We start from the raw sequence: 15,152 nt of genomic DNA, 5'->3' as shown, positions 1-15,152 counted from the left end.
AAAAAAAAAAAAAAAAAAAAAGTCTGGAGCCAATTTGGTGGTCCATTCTTCGTAAGTTTCTATTATAGAACACATTTTTTGTACTTGACCATTTGTGTCACTGTCCCATTGCACATCTTTCTGAGTTACTTTGCTCTGTGTGTGTATGACCTGGTTGACCTTAGATTTTAGTACCTCAGAGGAGTCAGCCAAGATAAACTTGTATATCTTAAGTCCTTTATCTTCTTTTTGAGATAGTTTTAGATAAAATTAAATAAATACTTAGGAGACAGTGCTAGTTTAAGGCCAAGTGTTGGGAACTGCACACAGAGACATCATAAAATCCCAGTTCATTCTTGGTTCCTCTGACTGCCTCCTGATTGACTCTGCCCAAGGGTATTGATCTCAGCTGGATTATTCTTATACTAGTAGCCCATGATGAGGATTCTAGCCTGTACCCCTGTCTACCAATGCCAAATCTTACCACGCACACTGTTCTCTGTATATCTACATATCTGGTTTCCTTTACCTCTTCTTGAGGCTCAGGTGCTGTGAGGTTGCTCTCTCCTGGAACCGCAGCGTCATGAAGCTGAAGGCCTTGGCCCTACAAAGAGAAGAATTCTGCAGATGAGAGGTGGCTCAACCCCTGTAGCTTCTCAGCTTAGAAGGGTCCTATACAATACCAAGGGAATGCTTAGTGTTGTTTGACTAGAAGCTGAAGCCTTCAGGGAAAACTTGCCTCCATCCTCTTATATGAAGAAACCAAGATTCAAAGGGTGAAATGGCTTGCAGTAACAGGAAACCAGGTCATCTCCAGAGCTATTTTCATGAGCAGACACTGTGATTTCTGTGACATATGTCTATATGTATATCTGTGTGGGAGCGCGAGGTCTTAAAACTACTACTTGCTACTTTTAGAATAACTCTCCTCAAGAATGCAATGCAGCTCACACTTAATTTCCAATTTTAGCCTATGTGCTGTCTAAGCAAGCACAACTCTTACACCATGGCATGCAGCTAGGTGAGGCAATTGGTATAACAGTTTCTTTGGGGAAAGTTTTAGGTTCTGAGAAGGGAACCCAAGCATAGAAATCCCTGTATAGAAACTGCCCTGAACGTTAAGGTTTAAAACGAATTTATTATTTTTTAAATCAAAACTTTACACACCATAAACTTCTTCCTTTTAAACTAGAGCCAAATTTCAAACAGTGTAACAGACACCTGAAATTCCATTTTTCCTTTAAAAAATTTTTCCTTTTTACCCTGTCCTCCTTTTCCAGTCTGTGGATTAGCTCAAGGGTATTATTACCTCCTAGAAAGTTACTAAAACCTTCCTTCTCTCATAGATGATTCAAATGCTGGGCAAGAACAGACTCTTTCTCCCCAGTTTTTTATTTATGCACACACACACATTTATTTATTTATTGGGTTTTTGCCATAGACATGTGTGCTCACTGAAGAAAGACAGAGAGAGACAGAGGAAAGTGAGAAATCATCTACCAGGGTGATGGCCATGCCATGATTCCTTTTCCTCCATTCTTCTCTTGGGATTTTGGGTTTGTGTGCATATGTGCCTAGAGTGATTTTAAAGCTGCTGGCTCTGGGACGTGAACTGCATTTGGATATGTGGGAGTCCAGTGCCTTAACCACTATGTGACCTGCTGGCCCCATTGTCATATTTTTATTTACCTATTTTTTAAATTTAATTTTATTTATTATTATTATTATTTAATTTTCTATAGAGTGAGTGCACGAGAAAGTGAGAAAGCTAGCTACCAGGTCTGGGACACAAACTGCAGTCAGCCATGTGGGAGTCCAGTGCCTTACCTGCTGGTCCCTCTTTACCCTTTTTTTTTTTTTTTTTTGGGAGTTTTTTGTTTCGGGCGCATGTGGTTGCCAAGAGAGATTTTTGCTATAGGGCGCATGCGTTTGCCAGATAGACAGAGAGAGATAGAGAGACAGAAAGCGAGAAATCACCCCCCAGGGGGGATGGTCAATCCCTTCTCCTCCATTCTCCCCTTGGGATCCTGGGCACGCACGCACACACACCTGGTGTGAGTTTTAATTCACCGGGTTCGGGACGCGAACCGCGGTTGACTACGTGGGAGTCCAGCGACATAGCCATTATGCTAACTGCTGGTTCCCCCTCTACCCATTTTTACATGTGATATATCTGTAATTCTGCTTAAGAGTAAGGAGGGCTTATGATACATTTGCAGGAGAAAAGTGAGTACATCCACACGTAATGCCTGTCTCTTTCAATCAGCATAGCTGCCTCAAATAGAAAACTGGCCAAGGGAAAGCTTTATATTTTGTTCTGTTAGGGTTTTCAAGGTCTCCAGCAAATCAAGAATAAGGGCATAATAATGTTGATAGCTTTGATTTGAGTACCTCAGGGGAGTCAGTCGAGATAACCTTATTATTCTCTTCCACCTTTGTTGCCTCTCCGGGCTCTGAGAAAACCTGTGGATAAAAATGAACACCTAGGAGAAAGTTCTAAACTTTGCACCCTGGATACTACCTTTTTACCCTCTGCCCACATCGTCTCCTGTCAGGTAGCATGAGGCTCCCAAGGAAGCCTGGTCAACATTCAGTTAGGCATATGCAATAGGAGGGTGCTGTGATCAGAGGGGTGTCAGAAACCTCATACTGTTCTCCCATAGCTCATGTCCAGGCCTCCTTCAATCTCAAATGTCATTGTCTCTGACACTCCGTTGAAAACTGCAGTTCAACCTCCATTTCCTGTGCCCTCACCTACTTAATTTTTCTCCATAGTACTTATCACCACTAAATTGTAATTTTATTTATTTATTTTTCTTGTCTGTCTCTCCCCACTAGAATATAAGCTCCAGGATGGCAGGGAATTTTGTGTTTTGTTCACTGTCTTACTCTATTTTTCTTAGAAAAGTACCTGGCAATAAGTTATTATGAGGGACCAGCAGGTGGCATGGTAGTTAGGGTGCTGGACTCCCAAATGGCTGACCACAGTTTGAGTCTTGAACCTAGCAACTTAATTTCTTACTTTCTCTGACTCTCTCTGGTGAGTACACATGTCCCATAGCAAATTAAAAAATAGTAATAAATAAAATTAAGTAAAAAAATTATTTTAAAAAAATTATGGAATGCAAGGACCAGCAGTTAGTGTAATGGCTATGTCGCTGGACTCCCACGTAGTTGACCGTGGTTCAAGTCCTGGACCCGGTGGCTTAAACTCACACCGAGCACTTGTGCATGTGTGCCCAAGATCCCGAGAGGAGAATGGAGAAGAAGGAATTGCAGCATGATTATCTCCCCTGGGGGGGGTGATTTATTGCTTTCTGTCTCTCTGTCTCTGTCTGTCTGGTGAGCGCACATGCCCTATAACAAAAACCTCTCCAAAAAAAAAAAGAATTATGGAATGCAGGCGCATGTGCATGCGTGCCCAAGATCCCGAGAGGAGAATGGAGAAGAAGGGATTGCTGCCTGGCCATCCCCCTGGGAGGTGATTTCTCGCTTTCTGTCACTCTGTCTGTCTCTGTCTTTCTGGCAAGCGCATGCGCCCGATACCAAAAACCTCTTCCAAAAAAAAAAATTATGGAATGAATGAATCTTGGTGCCATCTAGTCAGATGTCTTACCATAATCCTCTTTCATAAGGATTAGCTCTTAACATCAGGGAAGGAGAACTACCTCTAAAGGTGGACCATTCCATTGCGATATTTTTTTGTTGGCCCTTTATGTCCTCTTTCCTTTTCGTGTGTAATATATACACACACACATGTGTGTGTGTGTGTGTGTGTGTGGGCATGTGTGCTTGCTGGAGAGATAGAAAGAGTCAGACAAAAAGCAAAAAAATCACCCCCCAGAGAGGATGGCCATGCTGCAATCCCTTCTGCATTCTCCTCTCAGGATTTGGGTACACATGCACATGTGCCTGGCATGAGTTTGAAGCCTCCAGGTCCAGGACTCAAACCACAGTCAGCCATATGGGAGTCCAGCAATGTAACCATTATGCTATCTGCTGGTTCCATCCCCCATATTTTAAAAAACTGTTTTTATACCATTTTTTTAAACCAGTGCTAATGTTGAAATTTCCTCTTATATTGATCAAAAAGGCACTTTAAAAAATCTTACGGGCCCTAATACTACCCTCTAGTGTCTCACGGAATAAGTCATATCTCTCTTCTATATGCTAGCCTTTCCAAATACTGGGTTGTTGGGAAAGTCATGATGTATTTTTGCATAGAAAAACAGAAACATATGTCATGACTTTCTTGACAATCTAATAATTTGAATAGAATCTGACTTGATTTCTAGATTCTTCACAAAACTATTTAATAGTTGCTCCCCAGAGGGTTGGTGTCTCTCAATTTCTTTTCTCATCTATATTCTCACCTTTCAAAAGGCTATCCCATTTGCTTTATCTCCCTCTGTGAGTTTCTGTTCTATGTCTCTCTAGTCAGAGACACACTGACAGCTATTTTTCCCAGGGTGTATTGACCATAGTCAAGGATAATGATAAACTAAAGTGAAATCCTCACTCCACCCCAATTAAAAAAAGGTAAAGCTCAGGATGCTGGTTGTAGGGTCTTCATATTGAGAAATCCCAGAACTTGGAGCAAAAGGAAGAAATTAGTAAGAATGTACTCATACTACTATAAGATTTAAGTCCTTTGTAAAATTTAATTACCCTAAGAGTAGATTAGTTAATTTACTGCTCTGAAGATGTGAAACAATTCCCTGAACCCAAAAAGGTATCCAAGGGTATTCCTGAGTCTATAATATAATGGTATCAACTGAAGGGCAACCTGACTATAGTAAAGGTAATCTCTTTAGAGGTTAAAAAAGGGAATAAAGATTCAAACAGATCTGCTCTTACCTGAGAGTCCATCAAGGTAGGAGAAATACACAGTTCTTCTGGGTCCAGGTTGTGGATATTTTCCTTTTCTCTGGCCTCAGGAGTTCTTATTGGCTTCTCTGGTGGTTCTGGATTAGGAGAGGCCTCTAAGGATGCCCTAGGACTTGGAGTCCCAGGCTCCAAGGAAGCTCTGGGACTGGTGGGTGAACTGCCTCCAGAGGCTGGAGGGCTGGACCTCCCTGAGGAGGTCCTGGGGCTTGGAGTGGCTCTGGGTGGAGGAGGCCTGCTAGGGGGTGCTGAGGTCCTCTGGATAGAGGCTTTCTTCTTTAATTGTTCAGATCCTTCACTTGAGGTACGGGTTCGGAGGATGACTTCTGGCAGAGATGATGAAGGCTGCTCTGATGGGGGCAGCGCTCTGCCTGGTGATGGCGCTGGGGAGCAAGGGAGAACTTCCTCCTGGGACTTTCCATCCTCACTGGTAGGAGAGGGCTGGGCCTGTGTTGGATCACTGCAGCCTGATAAAGGCTCATCATCCTCAGAGGAGCTTGCTTCAGACCCATGCTCCTCTATTTCCTCATCTTTTAAAGATTCTTCTTTGATCTCAGAATTGCCTTCTCCTTTGGCTGCATCAGGTGTCAGCTCTTCAGCTGCTGAGACAGACTCACTCTCACTTGTCAAGGAAAGTGCAGAAGGACTGGTAGGTGAGGTAAGAGGGCTGGATACTGTAGAGGTTCGAACTGGAGAAGAGATGACTAAAGAGCGTCTGCTGCTGCTAAAAAATGGAAAGGCATTCCTACTCAGAAAAAGCTAAAAAATGAAAGTATCCTAAATACCCTAAGATAAATTGTGATACACACACACACACAATATTATTACAAACTATTTTGTCCAGTCTGGTGGTGCAGTTGGTAGCAAACTGAACCAATGTGATGGAAGCCATTTGGCTGACCATGGGTTTGGATTGCTGGGTCAGCCTGGAAACATGCCAGGCATGTGTCCAAGATCCAGACAACCTGAGAGCTATGTGAAGAGGATTACAGCATGACAAAGCCCAGTAAAGGTGCTTCTCTCTCTGTTTCTTCTTCTTTCTCTAGTATGTGCACACCTGCTCTCTATTATGAACAAAAATAAACTTTACAAAACATGTAACAGAATAAAATCAAAGTGAAAAAAGACTAACATTTTAACTATGTCATGACCCTAATATGTAAAAATACATAAAGAAGAGACTGAAAAGAAACAGCAAAATGCTAACAAATATCTCTTCTGTGGAAAAGATTAACAAGTGATACACAGTTTATTCACACAAATTCTGTATTTCTGAATTCACCTACTTATGCGTAACCCCAAAATTAGAACTCCTGGTGCTTTCCCAGTCATTCACGAATACACACAAGTGGTGGGAAGAGGAAAAAAAAAAAAAAAAAAGGGTCATCTGGGGCCAGCAGAAGGTGCAGCAGTCATGTTGCTGAACTCCCACAAGGCCAACGGCAGTTCAGGTCCTGTATTTGGTGGCTTGAAACTCATCCTGGGTGTGTGTGCATGTGTGCGTGCTCACCCAAGATCCTGGGAGGAGAATGAAGGAGAAGGGACTGCAGAATGGCCATCTCCACTAGGGGGTGATTTCTCACTTTCCATTTCAACATCTCTGTCTCTCTCCAGTGAGCGCACATTCCCTAAGGCAAAAAACTCTTTACAAAAGTCATCTGACATGCACCTTACCAGCTGAAGCTAAACAGACAACAATTTGTATTGTTTCAGACCTCATAAACAAGTGCTCTTTTCACCATGTCTCATATATTTGTTCTTTTTATTGGTGATTTTGCTATTTAAAATGGTTCTCAAACTGAAAGGCTTCTCAGTGCAAAAAGACTCTTTGTGTCTTACAGAGAACATACATTCAGGCATAAATTACAATACTGTTGGTTGTGAATTGAATTATTAATGAATCAAATATACACATACACACACACATATATATATTTAAAATTTAATTTTTTTGAGAGATTTTTTGCTATATGGTACGTGTGCTCTCCAAAGAGACAGAAAGACAGAAGGTGAGAAATCACTCCCCAGACGGTACGGTCATGCTTCAATCCTTTCTCCATTCTTCTCTTGGGATTTTTGACAAGCATGCATATGTGCCTGGCATAAGTTTTATGACACCAGGTCCCAGACTTGAATCACAGTCAACTACATGGGAGTCCAGCAATGTAACCATTATGCCATTTACTAGTCCCTATTATTATTATTGTTGTTGTTATTGTTATTACTATTTTCATTTGCTATAGGGCATGTTTGCTAGCCAGAGAGAGGGTGAGAAAGCAAGCTACCAGGTCCAGGATTCAAACTGCGGTCAGCTATGTGGGAGTACAGTACCTTAACTACCATGCCACCTGCTGGCCTCTCAACAATATAAGCAAGGTATCTTCAAACAGAAACTCACATTAAAAAAGGTTCTGGGACCAAGAGGTGGCGTGGTGGTTAAGGTGCTGGACACTCCCACATGGCTGACCTCAGTTCGAGTACTGAACCTGGTGGCTTGCTTTCTCATTTTCCCTCTCTCTCTGTGTATATCTCTCTCTGGTCAAATTAAAATAAATGAATGAATAAATAAAATTAAATAAATAATAATTATTTTTTTTAAAAAAAGGTTATGTGGGGCCCAGCAGGTGGCGTGGTGGTTGAGGCAACTACAGTTTCAGTCTTGGACCTGGCAGCTTGCTTTCTCTCTCTGATGAGCATGTGTGCCCTATAGCAAAATTAAAATAATAATTACATAAATAATTCTTCATCTTTTTTTTTGTTTCCTTAAAAAGAAAAGGTTATGTATTAGTTGGGTGACGAAAATGCTGTGACCAGAGGCTTACAGGAACCTAATCTTGTGTTTCCCCTATAAGCAATGGTTCAATATTCAGTGTTTGTGGCAAATTTATAGAATATAACTACCATGAATAACAAGGGTCAACTATAACATTTGTCAAGTACCTACTATGCTATGAATATTGTGCTTCTATATCCAATATCAGCTTGACTTGTACTTCAAGTGCCTCCTATGTATTATTCACCTTGATTAAACAATCTGCAAAAATATACTTGACAGGTACTAATAATGTGCTATGTCCTGGGTACAAGGATGGAAAATGGGAATAGGAGGAGGGGGAAAATTTAGTTTCTTCCCCATGGGAGTTTCTGATGTGGGATAAACTGTGTGGTATAGTTCTTTCTAGTGCTAGCATCCTAAGAGTCAGTTAATTTAGAAGGCTCAAGACATAAAAAGAGAAAAACAAATTTCCCTACAAGGTTCTAGAACATCCTAGAGTAAATGAGGGTAAGTTTGAGAAGAATGGATAGTTATGGGGAAGAATGAACAATGATATAAAACTGGCTTTCAATGCTGGGAAGAAGAGAAATAGAGTTTTTAGAGCAAAGGGTAATTTGTCTAGGAAGTCTACACAGGCCCTTTAGTGCCTTTTTTTTTTTTTCCAATTTGCCAAAGGGCACATGCAAAAGCACCCTCGTGGATGGAGAATGGTCATATTACAATCCTTTTCCTCCATTTTCCCCTCCTTTAATGATTTTGGGCACACATCCACATGCTCTGGTGTGCTTCTCAAGATGCCAGGTCCAGCACTCAAACTGTGGTCCGGCCTGTGGGATACAGCTTCCTTAACCACCAGGTAACAGGTTGGTCCAGCGGTTCCTTTTAAATAGTCTGGTTAATTGCTAAATGTGAGCCCTGTTTTTCCTTTGTATCTCAATCTCAGTTTCACCACTTCCTTTAAGCCTTACCTAACCATCTGCACATTGGCAATTACCTCTGGAGTTCTTACTGGACTCATGAGGCACTTAGTATATGCAAGCTTCTATTGTTCCTTGTCTTCAATTTTTCTGTAATTCCAATTTTTTGTAAATAATTTTAGGAATAAAACAGATCTTCTGTCTTTGGAGTCCTAATACCTGATATAAAATGTTGTGCTTGTAATAACATTTTACGAGATTAAAAAAAAAAAAAATTGCAGGGCCAGCAGGTGTTGTGTTGGTTAAGGCACTGGACTTCTACAATGCTGACCGCGCTTTGAGTCCCGGACCTGGTGGCTTGCTTTCCCCATTTCCTCTCTTTCTAGTCAAATAATAATAAAAAATAATAATGAGGGGCCAGCAGATGGCATAATGGCTATGTTGCTGGACTCCCACATGGCCAAATGCAGCTTATGTCCTGGACCCAAGGCCTTGAAAATCACACCAGGTGTGTATGCATGTGTGCCCAAGATCCCAGAAGAATGGAGAAGAAGCATGGCCATCCCCCTGAGGGGTGATTTCTTACTTTCCCTCATACTGTTTCTCTCTCTCTCTCTCTCTCTCTCTGGCAAGCATGAATGTCCTATGGTAGGGAAACCTCTTTAAAAAAATAATGACAAATAAAATGAAATAACCCTTTTTAAAAAGTTTGCTATAGGGTATGGTATGCATACTTGTAAGAAAGAGAGAGAGAGAATAGCATCCCCTAGGGAAAATGACCATGCTGTAATCCCTTTTCTTCCATTCTTCTCTTGGGATTTGAACATATAAGCACATATATCAACACATTTTGTTTTAGTTTTGCTATAGGGTGCATGCACCTGCCAGAGAGAAAGTGAGAAATCATCACTTAGGAGGGATGGCCACACCGTGACCCTTTCTCCTTTCAGGATTTTGGACACACACGCACATGTGCCTGGCATGATTTTTAAGGCCCTGGGTCCAGGACTCAAAACCACATGTTTGGCCATGATTAACCGAGCCATCTTTTTTTTTTTTTTTTGGGGGGGGGGAGATTTTTACTATAAGGAGTGTGTACTTGCCTTAGAGACAAAAAGTGAGAACTCATCCCCAGTGGGGACTTCTACATCACAATCCCTTCCTCCACTTTCCTCTTAGGATTTTGGGCACATATGCATGCACATGTGTCTGGCATGAGGTTTATTTTTTTTGGAGAAGTTTTTGCTACAGGGCACATGCACTCGCCAGAAAGACAGAGAGAGACAGAGAGACAGAAAGCAAGAAATCACCCCACCAAGGGGGATGGCCACGCTGCAATCCCTTCTCCTCTTGGGATCTTGGGCATGCACATACACACACCCGGTGTGAATTTAAGTCACCAGGTCCGGGACTCGAACCACGGTCAATTATGTGGGAGCCCAGCAACATAGCCATGATGCCAACTGCTGGTCCCTGGCATTAGTTTTAAGCTGCTAGGTCAGGGACTCAAACTGTGGTCAACTATGTGGGAGTCCAGTGACATAACCATTACATCATCTATTGGTCCCTAATCCGGTCATTTTAACCACTATGCCTTGGGCTGGTCCCTTACAAGGATCTTAAAAAAACTTCTTAAACAAACTTCAGAATAACCAAGTGATCACATCCTGAGGGATCAGTGAATTGCTTATATTTACAATTATGAAAAATCCATGAGGGCCCACTCCATAGCCTAGTGGTTAAAGGAGACAGATCCCACACAGTCAACTGTGCAGTTTGGGTCCTGGTCCCAGTGGCCTGTAAAACATGCTGGGGATGTGTGTGCGTACCTCAAATCCTGACAGGACAGAGAAATGGAGGAAAAGGAGTTGCAGTGTGACCATGCTCCATTAGGGAGTTCTTTCTCCCTCCCTCCACCTCTCTCCTGTCTCTCTGTTTATTTTCTGGTGAGTACATGTGCCTTCTGGCAATTAAAGAAAAAAAAAAAGTAAAAAATATGACAGTAAAAGTGGGAAAAAAAGTAAGCCATAACAAATTGGGAAAAGATATTTGCAAAGCATATAATTAAAAGATTAGTATCCAGACTAGGTATACTAAAACAAAACAAAACAAAACAAACAAACAAACAAAAAACCAACCACTTATATAAATGAATTTTTTAAAAAGGTGCTAATAATCTAATGAGAAAAATTAGATAATTAGCAAAGTCACAGAACAGGAACCTTAAGTGGCCAGTAACAAAAAGATGCTCTAGAAACTAGCAATTATGAAGCTGTTAACTTGAAACTGAAAAATTCCATTTCATACTCATGAGCATGGGAGAATGAAGAAATCTGACAGTTTACATGTGGCAAGAATGTGGAGCCATGGAGGCTCTTACTCACTGCTGGTGGGTTGTAAACTAGAACAACCACTTGGAGAACGATTTGGCAATATCTAGAAAGGCTGAGGAAGCCCTTGTTACAGACTCTGACTCAGCGATTCTAGTCCTAATATAGACCCTAAAGAAACTCTCAAAAAATATTCACAAGGAGAAATGTAAAATATTCATTATAACAGTATCTGGAATAGCAAAAAAAACTGAAAAAAAAAAAAAAAACCACCCTCAAGTGCCCATTAGCAAGAAGACAGATAAATAAACTGCGAACCAGGCATATAATAATATCCATAACAGTTACCGGAAGAAAACAGCAAAAAGCTGGCAACATGTAGCAACAAGGGTAAATCTCACAAATACCAAGAAAACAAAAGAAGCTGCAGAATAATACATATGTATAAATCCATTTATAGGAAGTTTAACACATGCAAAACAATATTTTATGTGTGCATGTATGTGTGAAATAAAAGTGAAAAAACATGCATGGAAATAAATACTAAATTTAACATTAATTACCTTTGAGGGAGGCGGGAAGAGAAAATGAGTGAGGAAGGGACACTGGGAACTTAAATTATATTTGCAATAATGGATTTCTTAAATTTGGTGGTAAGCACATGTTTATTTGTTGTATTATTATTCTAATTGTTATTGCCAGAGTACATGTGTGCTCACCAGAGAGAGAGAGAGAGAGAATGGGGCAAGAGGGTACCTCTCTCAATGGTGTGCGGTCATGTCACAATCCCTTATCCATTTCTTCATCCTGCCAACATTTTGGGCACATACACACATGCACCTGACATGTTTTACAAGCTGCCAGGGCCAGATTCAACCATGGACAGCCATGTAGGATCCAGTTCCCTTATCCACTACGCTATGGGCTGGCTCTGTTATATTATTCTTTCTACCTTTAGTTATGTCCGAAATATTTAATGAGAAGAAAAATAATTTAGTTAGGGGCAAAGTACAAACAATAACCAACAGGCATATTAATATAAAGGAAAGGACAGAATTTTGGATCGGAGATGAGGAAGTTGAATATGTTCACACACAGGACAAGTGAAGCAGAAAGAGTCTCAGAAGTTGCTCACCTTGATAGTCCCTTCACCACAAAGACTTTGTTGGAATGTTGCTTCTCCAGTTTGCTCATCACCTCATAGAGATTGTGGTTCAGCTAGAGACAGCAAGAAAGAAGATACCAGTCAAATGGGAATCAGAAATTAGCATAGCTCTTTTCTCTCTTTTTCAGGCAGCTTCCCAAAGAAAAAAAAACCTCCACTCTTTCACCTCTGATCTGTAATTCCTCCTCATCTCTCTAGCACTGGTGTCCAGGGTCCTGTCCCATTGCCCCTTCCCCCCATTTCTCTTGTCCTAAGTTCTGCCTCTTCCATCAGACTGGCAGCTCTAGCAAGTCAGTATCTGTAACTGACATTCAAGGTTCAGCTTCTCTCTAGTGATCCAAAGAAGAAAAATTCATTTTAATATTAGACAAATCATAATTTAGGCATAGAAACTGAAGAGAAGAATATGTGTGTTGTTAGAGTGTAATTAATATTATATAGTAAAGAATCTTGGAATCTCGGGACTAGAAAAAACCCTATGAGGTCATGTTAACTATCACTGACAGGATTGATATATTCAAGACCAATTACCCAAGAAAATGACTTGTGCTTAAACATCACCTTCACTGCTCTCCAGCAACAATAGATGGTTCCCCATTTCTGTTGTTCTTTCCATAGGCCTAACCTCCTTTTGGGGGGAGAGACTTTGCTATAGGGCACATGCACTTGCCAGAGAGACCAAAAGTGAGAAATCATCCCCAGTGAGGATGGTCTCCTCCACTGTCTTCTTGGATCTTTGGGTATGCATACACATGCACCCAGCATGAGTTTTAAGCCACTGGGTCCGGGACTTGAACCACGGCCAACTATATAGAAATCCAGTGACATAACCAATACATCATCTGTTGGTCCCAGGCCTAACCTCCTTTATTCATTTTGAAACCCAGATTTAGGTGTTTTTCAGTTGTTGTGAAGATAAGAAAAGTCCCTCTGATAGTGCACATATGTGCTTTAGTTAAGCACAATCAAATGCTATTGTTTCGTCATGAGATAAAAGTCACAATCTGTAACGTCAATAATGAATACTTAAAGAAATAATGTAAATAAGAGCTACCTTCAAATTTACTAGAGAAACCTACCTAGGAGTTTCAATTGGCTAGATGTTTCTCACCTTGCTCATCTCTTTGAAGAAGACATCCCTCAAGTTGGAAATGTTTTGGAAGATGGTCACATAACAGCCAATTCGACTATTAGGAAGCAAAACAAAAAATACATACAAATAAGGAATAGTAAAGGAGGTCTTTGTCTGAAATACAAAGTAGGAGATTAAACCAAAGCTAGTCACCACTGAGGTGCCTCAGAGAAAGACACCCCACATCTGAGATTCAGAGTATTCTGGGATCTGTATTCATCAGAGCCAGGTCAGTCACACCTGACTCAAGTGCAGGAAAACCAGAGTAGACAATATGAGCCTACGTTGAAACCAAAGGTGAACAAATCCCTAGTTTCATGAAGTTATCTGATTCAGGCTCTTGAGGCATTCAAGTAGACATGATGCTTTGAAGAATTTTTTTAAAGGGCTATATAACTATAAGGCCATAATTATAATGATCATAATAATAAGTAGTTTGACTTTATACAACACAGGACTTTTATGCCTGTTTGTACATTAATGGGCTCATTCTAGAAATGAATTGGGAAAGTTTAAATTCTTTTAAAATTAGGAGTCACATAATTAATGTTTTAGAATGCAGTCATTAGAAAGGCTCTGTCATACATAGACTAATATTAAGTAACAATAAAAATACTTTGACTAGGGCCAGCAGGTTCTGTGGTGGTTGGGTTGCTAGACCATGGCTGACCATGGTTCAAGTCCTGAACACAACAGCTTGAAAATCAGGCTAGGGCACATATACATGTGTGTCCAAAATCCCAGGAGAATGGAGAAGGGTTTGCAGTGTGGCCATCCTCCCTGGAGGGCGATTAATAACTTTCCCTTTTATCGTCTCTCTCTCTCTCTGGTAAGTACACATGCCCTATAGCAAAAACCTAAAAAACACAAAACAAAAACCAAAAAACCCTCTGACAACAATTATATTAAAGCATATCTTCTACAATGAAAAGAAAATAGGATACAGATGGATTTTCTGTGTAGATTTTCTCTTCCAATGTGAAAAATTTAAATTTAAAACACAACTACTGTGAAACAAAGATACCTTCATTAATGCAAATAGTTGTTCCAAGGTTTATCTTCTGCATAAATCTGGATGTTATGAACCAAGCTTGTTTAAAACAATACATACTTGAGCATGAAAATGGATACTTCTAGTACATATGATGACAGTACTTTACTTGTCAATATTGCTCCTATCCAAGAAGAGGGTATCTTCAAACCCACAAAAGCTGGAAGGGCAAAGGTGGTTATCTGTATTGTACATGAAGAATCCAGGGTCTAGCAATATAAAATTGCTTGCCTAATATCTCACAGCAACTGAGGGGCAGGGCTTAGGCTACATGTCATTATTGGGTCAAGGTTATTTCCACAAGGTAACATATTTGGCCTGCCAGGTGGCTTGGCCCAGGAGGCCAGCCCTTTCCTACATCTCTTACATCATTACCTATTATAAAGAATAGGCAGCTCCTCCAGAAGTTCCTGGTTCAGATCTTCAAAGACAATCTGGGCTTTGTTGAACTCTTCTTCTGCCTAGGTAGTGAAAGAGACAAGACAAATCCCCTTGAACTTGAAGTTAGAGGATGACTTTATCTTTTGCATTTTTTGAGGGATTAGGCTTACTTGGAGACATGCCTCTCCTTCCCTAGATCCATGCCCTCCATAGCCTGAAGACTGACTATTGTCACAGCATCTTGTCAGGGGAAACAGTATTTCTCCAGGATGCTGGATGCTAAATTTATCATTTCCTTTATTCATCTTAGCCTAGCCATCTGCTACCACTATAGGGATGTGGGGGAAGCAGGAAGGTTTTACCAGGTTTCTTTTGTTTGTTTGTGTTTTGCTTTTTTACCTTGGCCGTCTTGGCCTCATCTTTCTTCTTGGCATTCTGCACTGCCTCCAGATGGTGTCGGGCACTGTCATAGTCCACGAGTTTCCGTCCCCGCTTAGCAATTCTTTCCTAACCCAGGGTGAGGAGAAAGGGTGTAGG

The 15,152-nt window shown here is 40.8% G+C and overlaps 1 protein-coding gene across 2 annotated transcripts in view; it reads right to left on the bottom strand.

Annotated features, from left to right (window-relative positions):
• Nucleotides 1-15,152, bottom strand: part of BIN2 (bridging integrator 2) — a 28,825-nt gene that overhangs the window by 1,210 nt on the left and 12,463 nt on the right. For both annotated transcript variants that reach the window (XM_027768155.1, XM_014584097.2), the window contains 7 exons: nt 15,015-15,122; nt 14,610-14,695; nt 13,163-13,238; nt 12,022-12,104; nt 4,837-5,587; nt 2,371-2,442; nt 509-583 (listed from right to left, as the gene is read on the bottom strand). In XM_027768155.1, the coding sequence (XP_027623956.1) occupies nt 509-583; nt 2,371-2,442; nt 4,837-5,587; nt 12,022-12,104; nt 13,163-13,238; nt 14,610-14,695; nt 15,015-15,122 (1,251 nt within the window). The remainder of the gene's footprint in view (nt 1-508; nt 584-2,370; nt 2,443-4,836; nt 5,588-12,021; nt 12,105-13,162; nt 13,239-14,609; nt 14,696-15,014; nt 15,123-15,152) is intronic.

This window comes from Tupaia chinensis, unplaced genomic scaffold (genome assembly GCF_000334495.1).
Source record: "Tupaia chinensis unplaced genomic scaffold, TupChi_1.0 Scaffold145652_1, whole genome shotgun sequence".
Taxonomy (NCBI): Eukaryota; Metazoa; Chordata; class Mammalia; order Scandentia; family Tupaiidae; genus Tupaia; species Tupaia belangeri.
This window is presented reverse-complemented; position numbering and strand designations above follow the sequence as displayed.